The following is a 26,241-nucleotide window of genomic DNA, read 5'->3' on the forward strand; positions in this document are numbered from 1 at the left end:
CCAAACATCAACCAAGTTGAGTGCCACCTGTTGAACGCATACGGTGCACGTGTACTCCCACACAAACCCTCGCACACTGCTCCTCATAGTTGCACAAAAGGAGCAGAGGACAGCCGCACGTTATGTATACGTCACGAGTGCCCGAGTTGGAACTATAAATATACGGAGCCACGGCAAACAGAACCAAAGAACTGAGCCATGGAAAAGAACTTCCTCCAGATCGCACACACCACCTCACCCACAAAAGCTCCACAAGTGTGTGTGCGATTCATTTAATGCCCCAGCAGAGAGACCTCCGACCCACACCTCTCCAGGACAGTAGGAAATGTTTGCATGCACACATGCTCGTATACGTATCCATAGCCATAGACAGAGATACAAACAGAGAGAGAGAGATAGACACGCACACACACTCGCTCACTTACCCACACACAGAGGGAGAGAGATAGAGAGAGAATATAAACGTTATGAATGCTTCATATGCTTAATCCAGGGGATTTCGATGCATATAGGAGTGTTGTGTGTCTTCTGTTTAATGGGATTGAGCATCGTCGATTTAATGGGGAAGTGGGGAGTAAGAGTGGTTCGTTCGTGTGGGCACTCGCATGCTGTGTTGGTATACAGAAGGCTTCATAGTTGCTATTGCTATTTCTATCTGGGAGATACTTGCCTTGCATAAGCATCTGCATAGCGACAACTGCATGGGACACATCGATATGGACACAGGTTTACTTTTGTCCCTGGTTAAACTATTGATGAACCAAACAAGATTACCATTGCCATAGCTCAAAGGAGAGCGGCCATGTGTATGGGCTTCAAACGTCCGTTCGTGTCTGCCATGTGTGTGATAGTGTGTGTGCGATATCTGAAGGATACGTGCTAAATGCCCGCCGAGCAAGTCAAATGAACTTGCCATGGATTAGGCAGGCTACGTGGATGCGAAATGAATTTCATTTCTATCTCTATTTACAATTTCCATCTGCTGCTGACGTGATTAAAGTTTCCCTCTGCTTGGGACCCAGCCTTTGACTAATTTCTATGCAAATAATCAGGCAACGCTCCGGATTATGAGGAGAAGTAAAGTAAATTCCTGCATTTATGCTGCTGCCTCCCCCTTCTGCTCCCTATGGACTCCGGGATGACTGGACGCCCCCTGGGCCAGTGAGTGATTTATTGATTAAATTGAAGTAATTGGAAAGCTCCTTTACTCACGATTTACTTTGCTGATGTCAAAGTCCCGTCGCGGATGGCTGAGTAGCTTCTCCGCTTGCTGCTGGGCCTGTTGTACGCCCACGGTCATGCCCAGGGCGGCTGGAGGCAGACACGAGATGCTGCCCCGCTCCACGCGCTGCTCCCTCTTGCGATCCCTCCTCTCACTCTTTGGGGTGGCATTCTGACTAGATGATGCCGTGGACGAGGACAGGGCATTGCCATCGGAATTGTGCACGTGCTGCTGGTGCTGCAGTTGCTGCTGCTGGGCGGGATGGATGGTAGAGGGACTGCCCTCGGCGGAGCGACGGCCACCCCCTTCCCCTGTCACGCCTCCGCCCTGCTGATGCTGCTGCTGTTGGAGCTGTTGCTGCTGGAGCTGGTGATGATGATGTTGCTGCTGCTGCTGCTGTTGCTGCTGGTGGTGTTGCATCTGCAGCTGAGTGAGCTTCTCCTGTACGCCCTGCAACGAGCTGCGTCTATGCTGCATGACAGTCACCTCCTCGCCGGGCACGCCCACCACGCTGTGAGGAGGCGAGAGCGAGTACTCCTTCTTAACGGCCATGTCCACGAGACTGGCGGCGGCGGAGACAGAGGCCGAAGGGGACTTGGCATTGGCGGCGGCCACAACGGCGACCGCATTGGCTGCCCGCGTCAAAGCCAAGGCCTGACTCTGAAAGAGAAGAGAATAGGGGAGTGATGCGAGTACTCGTATTTGTCGCTTGTTTACTTAGCTAAATGCTCGAGTGAAATCTCCACTTCGGTCTCCATTCGTCAATCCCTCCATTCTTCGGTCTCGAAATAGAAAACAACCCAAATTCGCTTTATTGATTAAGTCAACAATGGCCAATGGCCAAGGGCCAAGGCCTCGGACTCGGACTCTGAATCGGACAAAATCTAAGATTCAGTCTCGGATTCAGTTTCAGTCGCAGTCCGAGCCCTGACAGGCGTTGATTTCTATTGATTTGTGAGCCAAAAGGGGACCCAGTCCCAGATGTGCGTGTGGAGGTCTGCTGTGTGTGTTTGCTTTCTATAATTTAGCAAGTAATTTGCTGCACAAATCGTGGCGAATCACGAAATTGTCTTTAATGATGCGGACGGAGATCTCCGACTCCGACTCGAGATCGTTGTCGAAGCGTAACTAAATTAATGTGGCTCTCTTCTCCAGTCCAGCTGAAAAATCTTTAACAATACACATTCCCACTCCGCCTGCCAATGCCAAGCAGCAATTGATGGACCCCCGCCACAGAAGACCCAAAGGCGACCCGAAGCGAAATTGGCGATGGCATTTCCAATAAGATTGGATCGACTCCAATGGTACATACTCGCATGCGCTACGAACTGGCAGCTCCCTAGATGTTTACATTTTGAATAATTATATAGTAAGTTAATTGTGAAATCTGGCAATCCATCGTCTGATAGATGCTAATCTTAGCACTTTAAACACACAAAATACGAGTATAGGACACTATCAACCAGAACTCTTATTCTATTTTTACTTTTAGTGGAACTGGATATCGAAACCTTGGAAGGATATTTTCGATCAGACACCTTTGAAGCAGCTCCTGCCTGAAGAGATCTACCTTTCGGGTGCTGCTCCCTTCATCCGCATCCATCTCATCCATACATCATCCGATTGGCCCCAATAATTATAGCGTCTCGCTGGGGCTACCGTTTTTACCGTTTATGCTGGCTGAGCACGCATGGAATTCCAGCCGAATCCAAAGGAATCTTTATTCCCTCTCAAGACTTTTTCCTGTTGTTGGACACAAAAAATTATGGCATTGGCATTTGCTTTGGTTTTGCTTTTTGGTTTTGGCGCTGATCGTGCGGATAGACTTAAATCGGTGCCGAAGGTAGAGCCTAAGATCGAGAGCTGCGCCGCTGGCTAGTTTGTCAAATGAGGGCAAACCATGGACAAAAACCAGAGGGAAGAAAGATCCTGAGCCCGAAAACATGTTCAGAAAATAAAGGCTGCCTACACTCGGTGGCAGTGGCGGGGCAAGAAGTCGTTTCGGATGGGGTAGATGTGGCAGCGGCGTCTCTCTGCTTTCCACAGGAGCCGCATCGAGTTAGCGATCAGCGACAAGCAGCAATCGATCTTATGTTATAATCATCGCCAGGCCGGGACCAGCCCCCTCCACCAACCTCTGGCGACTATCAGCAACGATTTAGGCCTGCAAAAATTCATTTACGCTTTAATCAATTTCATTCACCACAGCCACTGTCGCTGACGAAGGCGAAACGAACAGAGGAGAGACACGATGGAGATGGACCCGCAGACAGAGCCAAGCATCGCCTAAGGCCGCCGTCCGACAATTTCAGCTTACATTGATCTCGCCTTCTCCCTGTCTCTCTACAGCGACGGACGGGACCAGATCGGGCTGGACCAGGCTGGTCCGGGCCGGCTTCTGTTCCCGGCCACATGTCAAAAAATTGACGAAAATTCGATCAAAATTTTAATTGATCGCCCATTCCGAAAAAATGATCTGCCCCTGTGCCTCTTTAGCCCCGTCCCCCCTTCTCCACCCTTTCGTCGCGCGCGTACTTGCCGTAATTTTTGGTTGCTGCACGAATAGAACGATCGGCGAACGAGCGACTCGTGTTGTGATTATGTTAATAGAGGTACTCCCCTCTGCTCACCACAGCCCCCATCCAGGGGGCACCCTGCCCGTTTCCGCATTCCGCCCTAGGGGGAGGACGGCGCTCACTTCGGCCGGAAACTGAATGGCCGGCGGCCGCGAATTCTGAAACAATCAAACATATCAGATTCTGACACAAAATGACTGGCATTAATGGCAGGAGAAGATGATCCTCTATAGAACCTGAGTTCCAGCAATCATGCTGCGAAGTCTTCTCTCCTGAATGAGTCATCATCCAGAGAGAGAGAGAGGAAACAGAAGTGGGTCTTCTTTCAAGTTTTTATACCCGATACTCAAAATGAGTATTGGGGTATATTAGATTTGTGGTAAAAGTGGATGTGTGTAACGTCCAGAAGGAATCGTTTCCGACCCCATAAAGTATATATATTCTTGATCAGCATCAATAGCCGAGTCGATTGAGCCCTGTCTGTCTGTCTGTCTGTCCGTCTGTCCGTCTGTCCGTCCGTCCGTCTGTCCGTCCCCTTCAGCGCCTAGTGCTCAAAGACTATAAGAGCTAGAGCAACGATGTTTTGGATCCAGACTTCTGCAAAATGTCACTGCTACAAAAATATTTCAAAACTTCGCCCCACCCACTTCCGCCCCCACAAAGGACGAAAATCTGTGGCATCCACAATTTTAAAGATATGAGAAAACCAAAAACGTAGAATTGTAGAGAATGACCATATCTTTAAGACTGCGGAATCTGAATTGGATCGTATTATTATTATAGCCAGCATCAAGAAAACAATTTCATTTTTTCTCGCCCTGTCTCTCTCTAACACACACGTAGCATAAGCGGCTCTGCTTAAAATAAACCTTAGCGCCTAGATCTCAGAGACTATAAAAGCTAGAGCAACCAAATTTGGTATCCACACTCCTAATATATCAGACCGAGACGAGTTTGTTTCAAAATTTCGCCACACCCCCTTCCGCCCCCGCAAAGGACGAAAATCTGGGGATATTCACAAATCTCAGAGACTATTAAGGCTAGAGTAACCAAATTTGGTATCCGCACTTCTGTTAGATCTTACTATAAAACGTGTATCTCAAAATTTCGCCCCACCCCCTTCCTCCCCGTCACCCTCAGACTGATTTTCTGTCTCTCTCGCACGCACTCTTTGTCGTGTCGTTTAATATTAGCGGCGTCTGCCGAAGGAGAGCCATACTGACTTAGTATCGGGTATAACCGTAGAGTTGCGGTGTCCGCAGCAACTCACAACGTTCCCCCTCGTTTTAGAACCTCTCCACTAGAGATCTCTCGTTGACTGATCTTTCTCTGTCGTGGCAGAACTTCCGATATCTCGCGAGCAAAATAACCTTCAATTAATCCATCCCCAATCACATTTTACCATTCCCCGGCTGAATTTTAATATCGATCAGTACATTAATCAAGTCGGATCGCTCTCAGACCCGCCAGCGCATCCGATCATCCTCCCTGAATGCTGCCAATCAAGGTCCCCTCCCCATAGACTCGTAGATTTTAATATTAACCTGTCAAAGGCCATAATTGACAACGATTAACTTTGTCTTTTGTCTCGCGGAAAATTTACATTTTTATGGTTCAATAAAATAAATCACTCACAAATATTACCACCTCACACAAGAGAAGAGAAGGGTGTGGAGCGGACCCTGCAGAAGATGGTCTCCCGAAGCCCCTCTCGAATCTGGGAGCGAAATTAGAGGCCAGGCGGCCCTGCATTGGAGCACATCCTTCGGTGTTTCCCTTCTCTGCTCAGTATTTTTTCAGTTCGAAATTCCAGAACAAGAGCTTCTGTTTCCAAAAGTCAGTCCCGAAATATGCACAGGCCTCCCAAAAAAGCAAGGCAGAGGAGTCGGGGCAGTTGCGATGCGCATCAATCGATGATATGATGAGCTGACGTTTCGGGTTGAAGTTTGCTTGTCGTCAATACGTCGCCTAATAACAAGTCGCAACAGGTAGTCCCCGAACATCAAGCGAGAGGACAGACCAATGGACAGACGGACTGCTGTTCTGAATGGACGGACAGACTGAGATTCTGATTGCGACACAGATACAGATGCACACAGCAGCCACTGCCACTGCCACTGCCACAGCCGCTGCAGAGCCCAGAAAGGCTCTTTTTGGGGGCTCGATGGAATTTCATCAATTGCATGAAAAATATGAAATTAGTTTGGGCCCCAAAAGCGACTGGCCGACCAAAAACTGGCAGTTTCTTTCGGGACTTTCGGGGCTACTGGATTTTTAATGTGTTTTAATGATCGACAGCAGCTACTGCCTCTGTTAGTGCTCCTTCTGTGCTCCTCCTGTCCTCCTGCCTGCTCAAATTGTTTTTGTGCGACGGAGTATCTGTGATCCTTTGGCTTTTGCTGAGGCTGATGTATGGCACATTCCATTTGGGCTATAAATCGTTCTTGCGCCTGGCACCATGGCGCTGTCTTGTCCTTGGTAAAATATCATTTGATTCCAGTCGCAGGCATTAATTGTTTTTGCCTCGCGAGTGCTGCGTGATGGGAATGACTGATCAACTGCCAGACGGATCGTCGAACGGATTGGATCGGTGAGAATCAAATCAGTGTTAGCCCAGATCCTGAGGCTTGTCTTGGGGCATGGCACAGCAAAGGATAAGCTAATCGCGTCTTCTCTTGGTTCCACAATGTGATCTCCTACAGTCGCCTGTCACAGACAGGCCTTGTTCTCTGTCATGTTCTCTGTCAGTTTGTGTGCCCTAAAACATTCTTTAAGTGTTGATCAGTTGAGCAGCGATCTTTGGCATGCGATCTTAATCGCTTCACGGACAGAGAGCAGAGTAACCAAGAGCCCCGACCAGACCAGAGCACAGCAGACCAGACCGGCATTGACATTCCACTCTGTCTGGGATTATTTCCGAGTTGTCTCTGTCTTGTTCGAGATTTTTCTTCTTTTTTGCTTATCGGGAGAAGCCAGCCTCGACCTGGTCGCAGCTCCCGCAAAGACATTACCATTTCCATTGGCCAATGCTGGGGTTTTTTTTTCTTAACGTATGATTGGTGTTTGGCAGCGTTTTTATGGTCTTTCAACAGGGCTGGACCCGGCCCCTGTAATTAATTATCATCGTCAGCGGGAGGCGATCATCGTCAGCGTCATCGTCATCACATCGTCTCCGGTCTCTGGTCTCTAGTCTCCGTGTTCGTCAAATTCCCCAGTGATGTCACTGGGCACTGGTGTATCGTACCCCGCCGTATGGAGAGGGGTTTGCGATCATTTGGAATTCGGCGCGTAGAAATATCATTTTCGTGTTTCTTTGTGTCTGTCTCTGTATATGTCTGCTTCGCATTTGCTCTTCGTAATTTGTATGAGATTTTTGGAATATTCTTGACTTTTGCCATTACTGTCTTCTGTCTCCTGTCTCCTGTGCCTGTGCCATGCATGCCTTGTATCCTTAACGAAATTGTGATTAAGTGTTTCAATATCGAAGTGACGAAAGGCAAAACCTGACAAGCCAACAAGGACTGGTCTCGGAAAGAGACAGAGACATGGCCAACTACATCTCAAACTCCAACTCCGACTGAAACTCAAACGATGGCGAACATCGCTGCAACGTGCAAAATAATTAAAAACGAGGGGGAACGTTGTGAGTTGCTGCGTACACCGCAACTCTACAGTTATACTCGATACTAAGTCAGTATGGCTCTCCTCCGGCAGACGCCGCTAATATTAAACGACACGACAAGGAGTGCGTGCGAGAGAGACAGAAAATCAGTCTGAGCGTGACGTCGGGGGCTGCGTAGCCAGTGCAAATTGATTTGTTCCTTTTGGCTATAAAAATGATCTGATCTGATCCAGATTCAGCAATCTGATAGATATGGTCATTATCTATGATTCTGCGTTTTTAGTTTTCTCGAATGTGCAATATTGAGGATGCAACAGATTTTCGTCCTTTGTGGGGGCGGAAAAGGGTGGGGCGAAATGGACTTGGACTGGGGGCATGCTCATGAGCATCAGCGACATTTAATTATATTTCATTTCATTTTATTTGACTGCTCCAGCTTCTGATGGTGGTGGTGGTGGATGGTTTTTTCGGTAATGCCTGCTGCACTCGACTCGACTCCAGTTGAGTCGCCTCGCATCCCGTCGCATCGCATCGCCTCAACGCATTAATGATGACTTTGCCCTGAATTGCAGAGGCATACACTCAATAATAACAATAATCATAAAGGGGAGAACCAGCAGCGGTCGTCGCAAAAGCAGGCAAATCGCCAATTGGCAATGGCATGCCCATGCCCATGTCCATGTCCCTGTCGATGGCGTTGTCGATGTCGATGTCGAGGACCAGGTCGGCCATGTCTTGTCGCCGAGCCTTGATTATGCGCGCGTTCCTTGCTCATCGCTCGTCCCTGCACTCCCATTCCGGGCCCCCTGCAACGTCCTCATTATTTCTACTCGTTCGTCATCAATTTGAGATCATTGCTACTGGTGCTACGGCTGCGAGTCTGCGGACTACAGAACGGAGCCAGAGGAGACGATAAGGTGTCGAGTGCTTGAAATGTTTTAAATACAAAAATTAATAAAGCTCTCTCGTGGCCGCCAAGTGTGTTGACATTTTCCATTCTTTCAATTACCAGCATGAAGAAGTATTTTCCCCCCGATGAGAAAACCTGGCAAATTATTAACTTAACACTTGATGTCCACTTAAAGCGATCCATCACGGGCCAGGAGGGCAGGCCAAGGAGAGTGGGAGGTGGATGTGGTATGGAGATATAGTAGAAAAATGTTAGGAAAGTTAGGAGGGGATAGGAGATATATATCTTTATTCTATAATTCTTCAAGTTTTGTATTCAAATACCCGAAAAAATAGTGTATATGTGACTTAAGCACCTGCGCTGACAGTCGTGTCTTGTGAAGTCTTGTGTGTCTTGTACCCCAGCCCTTGACCATTGATTATTTCACCGTTTACCTCTGGGAGAGTCACAGCTGACAGCGGGCATTCTTCCGAGTTGGCAACCCCGAGGGATAGGTAGAGGAAAGCGGTGACTGCAGTGACAACCCCGCATGGGACTTCCCTGCCGTTTGTCAACGACATCCTGGCATATGTAGGTGCCCTTGCCAATGCCAAGCATCGAACGTCGAACGTCAAGCCTCAAGTGCTGAGTGCCGAGTGCCGAATACCGAATGCCAAATTAAAATTATAAGTTCAACATGTCGGTGCGGTATAATTTCCTCGATTGCAGCAGAACCACTACTCTGGCCCGGCTGGAAAACTCGTCCATGTGTGACCTGCCTCTGGCTGCCTGCTAACTGTTTCACATGATCCTTTGTGCGGCTCCTGGCCTGCCATCCCATCAAGTGACAGCAAACGATTTTAATTCAATCGCACCAATTAAGCCCGTAGGCGCCCCCAAAACCGAAACCGAGTCCGAAAGAAGAGCTCCTACTGGGCCCCGCTCTAGAGATGTGCGAGTTATGCGCTCAATTAACTGAAATACTCGTATCTGTATCATACATAGATGTAAATAATCGCACAGCCACTGGACAATTTGCGTCACAACCCCTACAGGGAGGGGCTCCAGCTCCAGCTCCTCCATCGCTCGGATCGGAGGAATTTCTCGAAAGCAAAGTTCAACATTTCGTTCGCTTCGCTCACTAATCTGTCGGGGTGAATCGATGTTAAGTAGAATCACGAATACCAAATTAATTAATGCCGTTGATATGGAGCAGCAGCCACAGCTACCAAGCATCCCGAGTTCCAACCATCTGCTTCAAGAAACTCTCTCTTTGATGATCCATTCCATCCCGCCTCCACTCCACTACACTCCAGCTCCACCTCCTCCGCCGCCTCCACCACATCTTTCTCTGATGTGTGTCAATATGTGGTGTGCTGGCACTCATATCTGTGTACTTCTAACACTCACTGTGTGACGATTGGGTGTATGCGTGAGTGTCAAATGGGTAAATAATACCCGGTTCATGTTTTGAATTAATTCTAATTGAGATTCATTTGTAAGCAATCAGTTAGATTGTTCAGTGGCGATCTCTCGGCTTACACACAGATATACAGATATATAGATGCATGGATCTTAAGCCAATGTCATCGATGGTTTCCTTCTCCCTACAGCTCCCTAGCCCAGCTCTTCCATAGACTGCACAATTAAACATTGAACAGCTCCTTCCCGTAGCTTTTTATCCCTGCCCCTGCCTACACCTGCCCCTTTCCCTGCCCCTTTCCCTGTCCATGCCCCGGCTAAATGCCGAACTAAATGCTACCTATCGCTTGATAGACGTAATTAATAAGACACGCCAGCAATCATAATTGACTTGTTTGACTTTCCAGCAATGTTGCAAGCTGCAAAATGCACTTCACGTCCGTCGGCGATTCTCGGGCTCTCTCTCTGTCTCTGTCTGTGGGTCTGCGTCTGTCTGTGCATGTGTCTATTAGCAAAGACAGCTATGAAAATACCAGTTGCTGTTGCCACTTGCTGCCGTTGTTTCCATGTTGTGTTGCACGTGAGACGCAGACGAGCGTAAGATAAACAATTGCCTCTCCGACCGCAGCAACATTGGACGAAACGTGCGGCCAGCCAAATGCAATTAAGCTAAAAATGTGAGAAATATCCCCGCAGCGTAACTGGGGAAGGGGCAACTGCGGGAGTGGATATGCACATCCCTGCAGCCTTATCCGGGGCCATGGAATGGCTACGGCGTTAAATAAATATGTAAATGATGTCTGCTTTGCTTTAAATTGATAAAAGTTCTACGGGTTTTAGATTCCCAGAGAATATGTGTACCACAAATGCTATGGGTAGGGACTATATACATACATATGTATGATATTGAGTTTTAATTGGGATTATCAGGGAAACAGCATTGGGATATAAGGAAGACGAAAATGATATGGAATGGAAAGCATACTGACAATAGTCTGCAGATTAAATCGATTACAGTTGGATGCGATGCAAAGAGATATAACGAAATTAAATACAATACATTTTTATGGTAGGACATGCTTTAAAGGAAAACAGATGGGATAGAAGATGATTCGTTAGACACCTAAGAATGGAAATGGATTTAAAGATCACAAAGTGAAACGAGTTGGACGCAAGATTTCCGTTTGTAACCCACACACGAAAGCCATTCCAAATGACTTGACTCCTTCGACTGATCCGCCGCGTCAGATGCTCTAATCCTGCGAAACAAAGCTTAAAAAACACAGGAAAAGGATCCCTCCATCCTATAGATTTTATTTTCAATTGCACAACATTTGAACAGCTGTGCGGGATAGGCAGCCGAGCAGGACCTGAACCTAAACCCGAACCCGCGAGTCCTTTCTGTAAGTGCAGTTGCGTCGGAGTCGGAGGAGTTTGCTTTGACATTTAGCTGAGCGCAAGTGCAGTAGAAAACAGGACTCGGGAACGAGGGAACCACGGAACTAGGGACCCAGAACTCACCTTAGCCCAGCCCGAGGGGTATTGTAAGAGAAGGAAGGAAGAACAGGAAGCGGTCTGCAACTGGGCCTGCGACTGTGTCTGGGTAACGGCAAAGGAGATAGCCGAGAGCCCTACTTAGATAAAAATTGCAGAGGAGAGCAGTGCGAAACTGCATTCCCAATGTAACTGCATCGGGGGTGGAGGAGCAGCCGGGACAGCTGAGGCCGCCACAGAGGAGTATTCAAGTGGAAAAGAAGAGGATGAGATGCGGTTCCTTCCTGGGCCAAGTATGTGTGTCAAGGGCAGGCGCCAAGGAGCGTAGAGCTCTGGCTAAGGAGGCAGCCAGCTGACGGCGAGTCCGATTCCGATTCAGAGTCGAGACAGGAGTCAGGAGTCAGGAGACAGGAGTCGGCAGTAAGGAGTCAGAGTCCGAGTCGAAGCAGGAGTCAGAGTCAGGGTCACACCCACAGCAGGACAATCGGCCATAAAACAAAACGAAAGCGAACGAGCGAAAGGGAAAAGCGGGAGAAAACCGCAAGCCAAATTGACCGGACGCTCTTATTAATTTGCTATTTGCCATAGACAGACAGGAAGTTAACTTAATTTGTGTGGCTTTGACCAAAACAGACAGAAAAAAAGAAACAGGGAAAAAAACAGAAAAAGTATACATCAGACAAAACAAAATGTTTTCTAAACAGGATGTGAAATGAGAGATAGAGAGGAACGAACAGGACATGTGAACACGACGACAACTTCAAAGGTCTAATGGAGGAGAGGTGGAGATTAAAAGTGACTAGTGTGGGAGGAGAGAGAGAGGGAGGCAATGAGCTTTCACCGTTAGCCTTAACGAAGCTTGATTAGATCAGGGATGTACCTGCACAAAGAACATGGATCCCATCTCTCTCTCATCCCGCACCCCAAATGAGGGACCAATTAAAATGTTTGCTCTAGTTGTGATAGGTCGCTTCCTCCGCCAGCTCCCACTCCACTCCCCCGAACAAGCCGTTCCATTGTTTTCGCTTTTGGCCATGGCATGAGGGGCTGAATGTGCCAGACAGAAGAGCATGAGGCGGCGACCAGACAGATCGCAAGAAAAAGACAAGGGAATAAAAAAACAAAAGTCGTTAATGATAAGAGACCAAATGACGTACATCCCCCTCTATGGCTCACGGAGAACGATTAGACAGGGGCAGAAACAGGGACAGGACACACACATGCCAAGCTTCACCTTGGAAGTACGAGACGAGTATTCCCGTTTTTATTGCCCGAGCGACAGGAAGCACTCTGGCATTCAATGGGGGAAGAGCCTAAGAGCAAGACCTCTCCGGTACGGCTGCGGCTGCGGCTGCTGCTTCTGTGGCACAAATGAGGTGCGAGCTCTCGATTTCGAGATTATCATATCAGAGCATACACATCGGATGTGGCCTCGCAGCACCCTCGTTCGTGCTGCAAACAGCAGGAGGACAGCAGTGTCCTGGCCTACTTCTTACAGGCAGTCGCAGTCTTGCTCCTACTGAAAGTGAAACCCGAGGTCTGACAGGAAGCCAGGAAGCCGTTTTCGACGTGTTCCAACTGTGTTCTGGCCCTTACATCCAGCACGTGCTGTGGCCCTGGGCCCCATCGAAGCTGCAACCCCGTCAGTCGTTCTGTCCAATGGATGAATGGTCCTATTAATCGGTTATTGTTACGGGGCTCTCCGAAGGACAGTAGGTGTAAAGGAAAGTGGAGCCAGAGCTAGTGTCCCATTCAGGTGCGGTTCTCTAAGAGTTTCTCCAGTGTATTCTTTCCATCGTTTTTTGCGGCTGGCGTCAAACTTCCTGAACTCGTAAACGCACAGCCTCGCCTCTGGAAGGGCGCATGGGAAGTGGATTTCCCTGTTTATTTCCCTGCTGTTTTCTTTTCGCCGTTCGCTCTTGGAATTGCGAATAATGGTTTTATGCATTTGCTGACAGTTTTCAGGCGAGGCCAACACTTTTGTCCCATTTGATTGGCTTAATTATTTGTAGACAAATGCCAGTGTCCCCTATCCGTGTGCCACCCAACTCCGATTCATAGAACATACGAACGAAAAAGAGGCAATTAAAGAGAGAGGGCGGGTATGGGGATGGGCTATGGGGCACTGTCAGTGAACACGCGCCAAATGTGCTAGCACGGGAGGGGACAGGAGGAATAGGGGTTGGCCTATTGCTTGGAGCTTGGAGTTGCAATTTCCTAGTTACGCGTGCGAATATGTTGCATGACCAGGCCGAGTGGCACCACTCCACATGGCATGTGGCAAGTAGCAAGTAGCAAGTGGCAGGCGGCAAGTGGAAAGTGGAAAATGGCACCTTGCTGCACCGTGTCTGGCGTCGCATTTAATGCTTTTTTTGGTGTGAATTAATTTTATTGCCTAATTGTCTCTCCGCGACACATGTTGCAACTTTTAAGCGCATTTTAAACAGGCCCAACTATGTAAGTTTATGGGCTTTGCTCTCGAGGACCACGCCTCAACAGGCCCGCACACACCACCAAATCCCACCACGCGCCCCACGCCCCACGCCCGAAGCCCTAATTCTCGCGACTCACGGTAGAACATTTTTGGCGACACTCGGATTCGGTTTCTTCTCTAAACATCGGAATATGTCTTTATTTTTAAGCAGAAACCGTTTTTGCAGCCCCAAAAAATCACCGCTCGAACAGGAAATGCTCGGTAGGAGAGCCATTTGAGTGTTTCGGGGAAATTAAGTAAGCAGCAAAAGTGGCCGTCGTTTCAATATTCCCATCCCTGATGGTGGTAAGCGGGTGAAAACTATCTTAGCCATCTGTTCAACTTCAAAGATCTTTAAAATTACTTTATGTTTCTTCGAGTAATGGGTACACCCATCCCATAGATACATATCTTTTGCATCTCTTATCAGCATTTCAGCTGTTCCGACTTCGACGTAGACCTGCTGGCTTGTCTAGGACATGTGTACATGTACACGTACTCGTATCTCCCTCTATCTCTCTGGCCATATCTGGCTATCTCTCTTTCTCTAACAGCTCCCCTCTCCCTTAACGTATTTTATTAATTGCACGTGGGGGGACCTTTGGTGGTTGTCTCTGTGTCTTCTAGCCGTTTTTTTCCGGTTCCAGTTCTCCCCTCATTCCTGGCCTTTGGCCATTTGGCCAGGGCCAGAAAGGTTTTTTTACTCTTTCTGGCCCTGGCCCTGTCTCGGGGTCCGTCTCTGGGTGAGTTTCCTCATAGCGTTTTTCCTTAGCGCTTCCCGCTCATTTTTTTTCTGTTTTCTTCTTTGGCACAATGGGTTAACCCACACACAAACACCCAAACGGACACACGCACATTTGATCACTTCCCCGACGGCGTTCGTTTAGCTCGATTACGCTTCCGGTTGCTGCTGCCCTGCCTCTTTCGCCCCTCCACATGTATCTTCCTTTTTCTTCATCATTCTTCTTGTGCCTCCCGATCCTGCAATCGAATGACACAATTTCTGTTTTGTCATCTGCCCCTGTTCCCGGTTCCCTGTTCACTGGTCCCTGTTCCCTATTCCCTGCCGTGAGCGCTTCCTCTTCTCTCATTGTCATTGGCCTCCTTTTCTCTTCATATCGATCTCTCTCTCTCTCTGTCTTTGTATGTATGTGTATGTATGTGTATGTATGTGTAATGACCCTCTAGTACCAGGCAACTAGATCCGCACTGGTGCCGCACTAGCTACCATTCTCCCCTCCCTGGTTCCAGATCGATTACCCGCAATGTATTTCAGCGGAGAATTTAACACATGCATGTCCTAGGGCGGAACCACTCCCGCTCGATTACCCTTCGATTACCCGTAGCTAGTTACTCAGGAGCTACCGAACTAGTTACCAGTAGAAAGCCAGCAACTAGTTCCCCACTCGACTACCCTTCGATTACCTGTAGCTAGCTCTGACCTAGTTACCAGTAACTAGTTCCGAACTGACTATTGGTAGTAGTCAATCCGGCAGTCTGGAATAATACAAAAATAAAAACACAATGTCTTTCATTATAACGAATAATTTTTAATTATATGATGTTTAGCCTACTCCTGGTTTTTGGCAAGACACTTCTTCTTAAACACCCTTTTCTTCATCCTTTGCATTGCCTTCCGCACAGTGTTTTCGGGGGGCTCATCGCCAGGCGGAATGCATTCTGTAATTAATATTTGTTTTAATTTATATGAAAAATTTTTAAATTTCTAGAAGTGTAAATGGTATTTTACCTAGCAAAGCTGCAAAAAATTCTTTGTGGGTCCTAAGGGCCTTCTTCCCTTGGACCCCATCGACGTTATAGGCTAGAACAATTTCCTCACTCAAAATAAAGTTTAAGCCGCTCAAAACGCCAGCTGGCTGGAGAATCGATTTCATTGCTGTTATCTGTTATCTTTCCTGCACAACGCTAACTTTGCAATGTTAGCTTCCCTTTCACTCTTACGGAGTCTACGCAAATGCCTTTTGCTCATCATTTTATTTGAAATATATAATATATATTTGCACGTACCTGTTTATATTAATTTAATTTATTTATTAATTCTTTTCCACTTTTTTAATAAATGTTTACACAAAAGACTCTTTCAGCGATTAGATGTTGTACAGAAGTGAACAAAATCAACGCATAAAGCAAACGAGGAAAACAAATGCATTTTGTTTGTGTAAATTCTTGTCTCTTTCATTCCACGAGCGCAACTACAGTAAAATATCACGATTAACTTACCATTTCGGTGCTTATTGCATGTCGTGGCTCGGTAAAAACTAGCAGAGTGGGCACTGTAACTCCACGGAATTGCGGTTATTTGCCGCCTTCAAAAACAAACCGAAGGCGGCTTCGTTTTTCGGTTCTTTTTCGACTGGTCCGCGTTCGCTTCCCGCGTAACTAGTTGCAGAACTAGTACATTGTAGTCGACGCAGACCTGGTCCGCGTTCGCTTCCCGCGTAACTAGTTGCGTAGCTAGTTGCGCGGTAAACAGCGCAGAACTAGTTCGAGAGGGGTCCATTGACCCCTTTGGTTCTACAGGGGAGCAGAAAACATAAATTATGGGATAATCCGACATAAGCGTATTTCCATGATCTGTACGAGTCTCTTCGGGTAAGGTGACAGAATGAACGAATAATTGAATGGTTGGGGCATAAATGAATGAACGATTGAGTGAATGATGGAATGACTGGGAGACCGAGACCGTTGACAACTTCCTGCTGGGGGAAGGGGACTATCGACTCCCGCCGACTCTTTCCAATTAGTGTTTTCTGTGATTGCTCCACATGCAGATTAGCTAACATTCACATCACATTACCCCGCCCACATGGCGTGTCATAACTAAACCGTTGGCACCCGCCAAAGCCCCCAGCAGCCCCTCTGCAGTTTTGGACAGCATTGGATTAGGTTTAGCTAACACGCAAAGTTTAGCCAAGCCAGGTTACATTTGCCGTGTGGGGACCACCACCACGAACAAAATACGATGACACCGATAAGCGGCTATCGTCGTCTGACATGCAACCGATGACCCAGGCATAGGTGGCATCGGTGTAGGAGTGAGGGTCACCTGGTAAAGCTTTCCATTTGTACAGGAATTGATTTGCCTTTTCAGTGTTAGTAACTAGGGTTATTGTCAAGCACTCAACCCACATATCCACGAATGTCGCTGATGAGCTACGGGGATTTGACGTTTGGTCAACACTTTGTCAGCCACACAAATCTCTGGGGGACGAGGGATATTTACCCTACCCCTATGCGAAGTTCTTCTTCTGAAATCGTACGGACATAGGACTTGGATTGGGATTCAGAATCGAAATCAGAATATAATATGATTGTGTTAATTGTGTGTCCAATCAATCAGGTTCTGTTTGCTCGGAGACGCACTCCCAGTCCCTGAATCGGGGGCGCTTCATTAAGATAGCACTGTAAATTTATCGAATGCCACGGCTCGATTTCTGGCACATTTCGTTCTTGGACCTGCCGCTGGTGGTTATCTTCGGAGCGGAGCGGTCAAATCGATACCGAAACTGGCGCATAATTCCCAGAGACCCATGCGATTAGATTAACCCGCCGACAGTGTCGGGGCATTTGATATAAACTTAGGAACCTAAATGGATAGTAATTCTTTGGGTTTCCAGTCTGTCCAGTCCATAATCATGTCGAAAGGTTTCTGATAAAAAGGCAAACAGTAATTTACACATTTAGATATATGTATGTACGTACATGTACACACATGTGCATATGTACACGGAGAAGGTATGGTGATGGGGGTCGGCTATTGAACAGATTTGGATAAAAGGCGGCTGGTCACCCCTTGTATAGATTAAAATTGGTTAATGATCGATTTATCGTCTTTCTGGCGACTTAATTGTGTGCCTCGTTTACGGTTCTGATTAAAATTATGAATATACTCATATTGAAGCCTCATGGAACCAGAGGTGCGATTTCAGAGAGAGAGAGAGAGAGGAATGGAGAGCCAGAGTCAGAACGGGTCTGAGAGAGAGGGCTAGTCTAGAGACGGGACAGATAAGTGGATTAGCTGATTCACAGTAGCGAAAAGCGGTGGACCGTCGATCGCCAATAAATCGTCGGTAATTTGAAGCAATTTAGTTATTGACAGTGGAGCGGGGAGTGATCGTAGTAGCTGATCGTCTGAGTGGCTTAGAGGGGGGAATGTGCAAGTAGCTTATTTTCCCGTATTCCACTTTCTGCTGCAAATTCAAACTAATCCTCTGTAAGATGTCCACACACACACAAACACACACACACCGATACGAAGACGGAGAAGAAGTGCTGAGCATTTCCTCTCCCCATTAGTAGCAGAACGAGAGGGTAAGAAAGAAAGAGAGAGAGATCGCTGCTGGGTGATCGCCACTTCCTGGGCATCAGATCAGCGGCGATCGGCGTCGTCGTCGTCGTCGTCCGCTGTTAATGTGTGACTTTTTCTGTGTTTTCCAGCGACATTAATTTCGTGTGTTGGATCTTAAGCCGGATTTAGTTAAGCAGCTCAGCGATCGTCGGGCGAGCAGCGAGCAGCAAGCAACGATCGCCGCATTGAGTACGCTTCCAGAGGCTTCACCAGCTCCACCTCCAGCACCAGGTCCAGCTCTGGTCACATTTCGTTGGGCCTGCTTAGGAAATATAATCCCTTTTGTCGATGACCGGCCTGATCGCCGCTTACTCACTGTGCTGTGATAGCGATCACCTGTTTGGCTTGCCAGCGATATTGATATGCTCCATCTCTCCGCCCGGCTCCCTCTCTGCCACTCTACCACCGTGGGTCTCTTTTATAATGTGTCGCACATTAGTTAGCAGTTAATACTTTAAATAAGACGAGGTTACCGACATTTTGCTGGCTCTGACTCGGCTTGAAATAAATATGTATGCTGGGACTTGCTTGTCTGAGCCGATTGTGGCTGTGACTTGTAGAAATCGTTGCCTCTGGCTTGTCTGTTGGCTACTTGGTCTTTGCTGCTGCTTTTCTGCTTCAGCCTCTGCTTCTGCAGCTTATGATTTTCAACGGGGCGTATTAGTGATAAATAATAAATCTTCAACACCAAAAATACCTTCGTGTAAGCCCCACAATGTCATCGTGATCGGCGCGGCAATCAGAACCAAAGTTTATAAGCAGCCAAAACTCACATCTATACTATATATACATGCGTTCATATGGCATAAAAACGTACATATATGTACATAAGTATATACAGTGGCGCCGAAAAAAATAGCACCAGTAGGGACGATCGTCTTTATTTCTTCAAAACAAGACCACTGTCCAACATTTGCTGGACTTTACTGTAATATAATGTAGCTTTATATGTCTCCTCTCTAAGAAAAGTGTGCTTACTCTCTCAATTCTAACGATTCTTATAACTTTAGGCAATTTTGCGAAAGAGGAGCGAAATGGAGCACCAACAAAAATAGCCAGTAACTGTTTTATGTAAGAGCTTCTACTTTTCTGAGCTTCTTCATATTTTAAGTTCTTGACTGAATTAAAAATCGGTGGCTTTAGGTGATTGTGATACACTAAAGTGAAGGAAAAAGCCAAAGGATCAAAACTTTCATTTCAGAAGGCAGGAACTATGCTAAGGTGTGGCAAATTGTCGGTTGTTCAAAAGAAATGATTAGCAATGCTTTGAAATATGTTTCCAACAAGAAACACGTGGAAGAAAGGCCGCGATATCCACATTTCTGCTAAAACTACTGGTTCGTGAGAGCAAGGAGGACCCATTTCAGTCGGCCACAGAGCTAAAGCAAGGATCCTAAAAAATCGTCAAGTACCAGGAAAGTTAGATCTTGTTTACAAAAACGTAAAATGGGTACTCGTAGTCCGAGGAAAATTCCACTTCTCACGGGAAGGCATAGGGCAAAAAAAGTTTGGTATGCAAAATAGCACTAAAGTTGGGCCAAAGAAAATGGAGAAACATCCTGTGGTCCGACTAAAGACAAAATTTATTTTTTGGTGTAAAAGGGTCCTGTTCTTGTGTGAAACGACTACTGAATGCAGAATACAACCCCCTGACTCACATGTAAATTCATTAGACATTGAAAAGCAAGCAAGATCGTATGGGCATGATTTTCGTACTAAGTAGGCGATCCAATACATGGCACAACCCAATTATGGATCAACATGTCTGTGTCAATATCAAAGAAACAGGGATTCTGCTTTATGCAGAATACGAAATAGAGTTGTTTTGTGTCTTCCAGCAGGAAAATTACCCAAAACGAACTAGAAAGAAAGCTCGAAAGTGGTTCGAGCACAATTCACTTAGTACAATAGATCGGCCTGTTCAGTCTACAGACCTAAGCCCCATTGCTAATATTTTGGGTCAAGTTAAAATATATATTGCTAATGCGGAACCAAAGAACAATAATGATCTTTGGAGTATCCTGCATGGTTCGTGGATCAATATCCCAAGGAAAAGATGCGAAAATTAGGTGAGCTTTAATGCCAATATGTTGAGCTGCTGTTGTTGCTACCAAAGGTTTAAAAACAAAATGCCAACCTTTAAATACAACTAAAGTAACATATTTTACAAAAAAATGTGAAAAGTTTCTTTGTATTTTATAGTTTTTTGATTTCTTTGTAAATTGGTGCTATTTTTGTTGGTGCCCAAATTTCTGATATAATCCTTTTCTTTTCAAGTATTCTTAATTGGAGTTTGCAAATCATACCAGTGCTCTGGGATACGATAAATTATACCTTAAAGTTTATATATTAGTCTTAATAACGTTCATTAGAACCATTGCTTAAGCAAAATCTGTCAATATAGACACATTATTCCACTGGTGCTATTTTTTTCGGCGCAGCTGTATATGTATAACATTTGTATATCCCGCATGATATTCATTTCATTTCCACTTGTCATAATTTTCAAAACATTCGGATATTTATGTGAATCAAGATTTGCCGCCTGCCTGCCACATGTATAAATAGTTGCAGAGGGGAAAGAAACTCGTCCAGTGTCTATATGGAACAAGCTAAATCCACTAATTAAGAATGAGAAAGGTGACAATGGGGGTGGAAGCGCTGGGAGGTGCTCTCGGAGATGCGTAAATTGTATAAAATTCGATGGTTTTTCCGTGTTTTGTCAGGGTCTGCGCATTCGGATTAAGCTGAATGATAAATTGCCAAACAAATATCTGGAGACATGGAAGGGAATTTCAGACTCTATATTCACTCCATTTTCTCCTACAAGTTAATTTCCCAAACTGGCTATTATCACTCCCTCGAACTTTTCCATTTTGGCTATGTCGTGCTGTACTCTTTCTGTTTTTTTTATACCCGATACTCAAAATGAGTATTGGGGTATATTAGATTTGTGGTAAAAGTGGATGTGTGTAACGTCCAGAAGGAATCGTTTCCGACCCCATAAAGTATACATATTCTTGATCAGCATCAATAGCCGAGTCGATTGAGCCCTGTCTGTCCGTCTGTCCGTCCGTCCGTCCGTCCGTCCGTCCGTCCGTCCGTCCGTCCACTTCAGCGACTAGTGCTCAAAGACTATAAGAGCTAGAGCAACGATGTTATGGATCCAGACATCTGCGTTATGTCACTGCTACAAAAATATTTCAAATTTTTGCCCCGCCCACTTCCGCCCACAAAGGACGAAAATCTGTGCCATCCACATTTTTAAAGATACGATAAAACCAAAAACGCAGAATCGTAGAGGATGACTATATGTTCTAGAGTGTAAAATCTCAATTAGATAGTATAATTATTATAGCCAGAATCAAGAAAACAATTTCATTCTTTCTCGCTCTGTCTCTCTCTAACACACAGGTTTCATGGTCGGTTTTGCCAATTGCAAAATATGAGTTCAAGGATCTCAGAACCTATAAGATCCAGAGCAACCAAATTTGGTATCCACCCTCCTGTGATATCGGACCTTGACCGTTTTGTGTCCAAATTTCGCCACACCCCCTTCCGCCCCCGCAAAGGACGAAAATCTGGGGCATCCACAAATCTCAGAGACTATTAAGGCTAGAGTAACCAAATTTGGTATCCGCACTTCTGTTAGATCTCACTATAAAACGTATATCTCAGAATTTCGCCCCACCCCCTTCCGCCTCCACAAAGGACGAAAATCTGTTGCATCCACAATATTGCACATTCGAGAAAACTAAAAACGCAGAATCATAGATAATGACTATATCTATCAGATTGCTGAATCTGGATCAGATCAGATCATTTTTATAGCCAATAGGAACAAATCAATTTGCAGTGGCTACGCAGCGCCCGACGTCACGCTCAGACTGATTTTCTGTCTCTCTCGCACGCACTCTTTGTCGTGTCGTTTAAGATTAGCGGCGTCTGCCGCAGGATAGCCATACTGACTTAGTATCGGGTATAACTGTAGAGTTGCGGTGTACGCTTTATCAGCGTTTGGCTCGCCTTAAGCTACAAAGCCTGAACCGCTTTTATCGCAATGTCTTACAAATCGTTTTATCAAGGTGTCATTAGCCAGGGAACCACTACAAAAACAAGAACCACAACATCAAGACAGCCCGAAAGGTGTTTTATGATAAGTGCAGAAAGAAAAACTCAACAAGTCGAACACGTTTTGTTGATTATCTGGGCAGCAGGAGAGCCGGAGAGCGGCCCCTTTGAAATTGGGGAATAGAGAACCCGAAACATGAACATGAACCGAAAACCGAACACGGAAAATTAGAGAGAATTGATTTAAGGCCGCTGCAAGTGCCAAAAAGTAATGAAGAAATAGCAATAGAAACAGAAATAGAGAACTTCAACCGACAACCTGACAGCTTGTAATTAGCTTAAAGCGTTTTCGTTGTCTCTGATACGAGTATCTGGGCTGGGGATGCTTTTCATACGCTTATTTCCCGTTCCGGCGAACGCTCTCAGTTTGATTGGAGCTCAGAATCCGCAACAGAAGCTGACGCAGAATCTGAATGGGGATCAGAATCGGAATCGGAATCAGGGGCCAGGTCCAGCTTCAGCTTCAGCTTCTTATGTTAATAATCATTATAAATTGTTATAATCCAATCGGCTTTGAATAATTAATAAACCCCCTTTATATATATACATATATCGTTTGTATGCAAACTCCGCGAAGGCGCATAATCGGTCGGTAAAAAGCCGCTCAACTGTCGAATGGTGAGATCGGGGTTAGAGGTGGTTAGCGGTTGTTAAAGGGGGGAAGAGATGAGTTGAGAAAGAGTAGAATGAAATGCTAAAAATGTGTTACAATCAAGAGGAAGAAACGCTAAAGAGATCAACGTCGCATAGGGTAGAGAGAGAGGGAGAACCAACAGAAGGCGTGCCCGTGCTCCAGCAACAACAAAGATGACAAACAGCTTGGACATTTATGAGCAGCATTTAATGGACATTTGACTACCGGAATTTAACGAAACCGAAAACGTGGGAAGAGAGCCGCAGGAGTGCGGAGTAGAAGAGTAGAATGCATTGGGCTTCGGGAATCGGAATAAGAATCCGAATTCGTTGCACGGCCAGATTAAAACCGATTATCATTAGTCTTGGCTGGAGACGAGACGAGACAGATGAAGTGAATGGCTGGGATGCGAAGGGAAGGGGGAGTGGAGGAAATGACTATTAGATGATCGGGCCCATTGAGCAGAAAGCACAAACCAAATAAGATTTCAATTAATAAATATTCCATTATCTGAGTTTCAGCCTTCCAGCACTCACAGATTAGACAAAGTCGAACCATTTATAATTTATAAGACTTCCTATCTGGCGGGAATGGAAGAGGAAGCAGCTGCGGGGTGATCTAACCGTGTATGAAGAGAAAGCGACAGCGACCCCGCACGGCATTATCTATTCGTGGGCTTCAATATTTTCCCCTCAAAACAAAAAACCCAAAAAAAATTATCACAACAATAAAACTAAATGTTTAATAATTAGTTTGCAAAGCAAAAGAAATCACCAAAATGTGACACACACTCGCACTCACACACACACACACACACACACACACATACTTAAACTCGTGCGGATTTGGTATTGAAAATGATTTGTTATACTTTAAGAAAGAATTCCCATTTATTTATACCCATTCTGGCCATACTGGTTTACTATCTGGCCCGTCCGGAGGAGGATCTTATCTTAATCCCATTCACTAAGCATATGCGTCGACACATAAAACTGTCAAAAAAAGGAACCAGCCAAAAGCCAAGCAGAAGATGAGGAGAATCGGAGTGAGTCAAAGACGCGAATTCCCGAGCATATGCCCAATGGATTCCGAACCAATTTCAACCAACTTTCCAACTAAATCTTAAGTCTTAGAGAACGCAAAATATTTCTCTCGGTTCCCCAAAACGATTATTGATAGTTTAGTTCCTCTTTTTCTGGAAATAAAAGCCCTTTAATCAGCGATCACCCCTAAGGGACCCGTATATTGCTCCCGAATGTGCTTTTCCGAATTTAGCTGAAGGCGTATCGAGGTTATATTTTTAATCTTTATCCTCCTGTGTAAATGGCAGCGTTCTGATTAGAGGCCGGACCGGGTATTACGTTTTGGCTAGGGTATACGGCCCCATATAGGAGTGACTGCGGCTTTGTGCTGTTTATTTCTGAAAGCTCTTCGATTTGGGCAGTACAATAATTTTTGTGTCATGATTCGGGCAAGAAGACAATGACGATAGGTCCCGTCCAGCCCCGCGCCACTGGATGACTCTGGCGATTGGGATTTGTTTAATTTACAACACTGAGGGGGCAAATCTCATTTGGAAATCAGATAGAAATAAAGAACACAAATTCATGGATTAGTCACCCTGTTTTCATCCGATATTGTACAGATACATATCAACGAGTTTGACAGCGGCTGTGCTGTTCTGTGCTGTGCTGGGCTGAGACCAAGGCAGAAGTCAGAATCGGAACACAGAGCCCCAGATAAATATAATAATTACACTCACACAACATAATCAATTATGTCTGCTAATAAACGGAGTCCGGAGCACAGAGATACACAGATTCAAAGATATCTGGTGTGTGTGCGAGTGTGTGACATGTGTATGAGTGATCCCCCACAACCCCTGCACTGAGGGTGGGACTAATCACGCCAGCATGTTCATAATCAATTTTATCGCACTTATTTGGATTAATTGCGATATCACTGACAGCGACTTGGTGACGGGGCGCTCGAGACCCGAGCCACGATAAAACTCGGTGTACTCACTCGGTGTACTACCCCTAACTCATCCCCATCGATATCTAAGTTTGGTATTGCGGCGTCATCGTCTTATGCCGAAATTACCAGCATTTGTCAAAGTTACCGTCGGGATTATCTTATCTGCTTGGCAAAAGCCCCCCTACCTGAGAACTCAACCCACTTTCGTAGCTGGAGCTGGGAGCCAAAGGGAGTCGGATGAGCAGTTCCGTTTTACTGGGGGATCGGCTTTACAATGCAATTAGTCGACAAACAAACCAAAACAGAACAGAACAGAACAGAACAGAGCGGACACGAACAGAACAGAACAGAACGGAAAATATAAATATAATGGAGTAAACCAAGAAGAGCAACGGCATAGCGAAAGTGTTGCGTGTTGCATGATAAGCAGCACCGATCTCGAAAATCTCAGCCGATAAGGATTATCTTAATCTGCAGAAATAGCAAAACGAGCACATATCTACAGACGTTATCACTACCATTTGGCCATATGTTTGCTTTGAACTGATTCAGCCAGAGCGGAACCCCTTTCCGAAGGCAGTCGGGCGCAAGATCGGACCGACTCTATGGCTGACTAAGTGCCTCCTAATAGGCGTGAAGTGCCGACGGCAATGCGAAGAAGATGACGATGACAAAATCTATTTACGATAGCGATTACTATTAGTAATCCCCGTCTCCTGAACGGACATTTCCCTTCGTTCAGATCAGATCAGATAGTGTTGCATCGGGATGGAACACAAACTCACCTGCTGTCCGGCATTGGCTGCCACCCAGGCCTCGGCAAAAGTCTCCATGGCGCTCTGGAAGTCCATCGTACGGGCGGTTCAAAGTTCTAATTGGCTCGTGGGGTTTTCTTTTCTCTCTTTTATTGCCAGATGCAGCAGGCTCGCTTTGGCATTAATTGAACGGTTCGAATGGGGAACTCTGATTCTATTGCGATTCGTTAGTGGTTGATTGTAATTGTAAATTGTAAATTTTAAATTGAAGCGCGATAACGAGCTAAGGTAAAGGTATGGTCCGATTTTAATACCGATTCCAAATTCGATTACTGCCCGGAGATTTTTTCAGCGGGGTGACGGTGACGCTGGCGTTGGCGTTGGCGGAGAGGCAAATTAGACACAGGCACACACACACACACACACACACACATTCCGGAAGGCCAAATCAACGGTCGACGCCATCAAGGCAGTCACCGACATTGCATCCAGAGCGATCGAGGGAATAAGATGGAGATTTGGCACAAAGGAGTACTGCGCGGTGGTGACCCTGGATATCCGTAACGCGTTTAACTCAGCGAACTGGTCTCGGATAAACGAGGCGCTCGGGAGAATTGGAATTCCCACCTACCTGCTTCGGATAATAGCCAGCTACCTGTCGGGTAGGGTACTGCGGT

General features: G+C 46.1%; 1 protein-coding gene across 1 annotated transcript in view; it reads right to left on the reverse strand.

Annotated features, from left to right (window-relative positions):
• The window catches only part of LOC108160355, a 65,456-nt gene extending 39,454 nt beyond the window's left edge, over nucleotides 1–26,002 (reverse strand). The window contains exons 1-2 of the mRNA XM_017294322.2: nucleotides 25,595–26,002; nucleotides 1,213–1,882 (exon numbers count right to left, since the gene is read on the reverse strand). Coding sequence (XP_017149811.2) covers nucleotides 1,213–1,882; nucleotides 25,595–25,660 — 736 coding nt within the window. The 5' untranslated portion in view covers nucleotides 25,661–26,002. The remainder of the gene's footprint in view (nucleotides 1–1,212; nucleotides 1,883–25,594) is intronic.
• Between the last annotated feature and the right edge of the window lie 239 nt (nucleotides 26,003–26,241).

This window comes from Drosophila miranda, assembly GCF_003369915.1.
Source record: "Drosophila miranda strain MSH22 chromosome Y unlocalized genomic scaffold, D.miranda_PacBio2.1 Contig_Y2_pilon, whole genome shotgun sequence".
NCBI lineage: Eukaryota > Metazoa > Arthropoda > Insecta > Diptera > Drosophilidae > Drosophila > Drosophila miranda.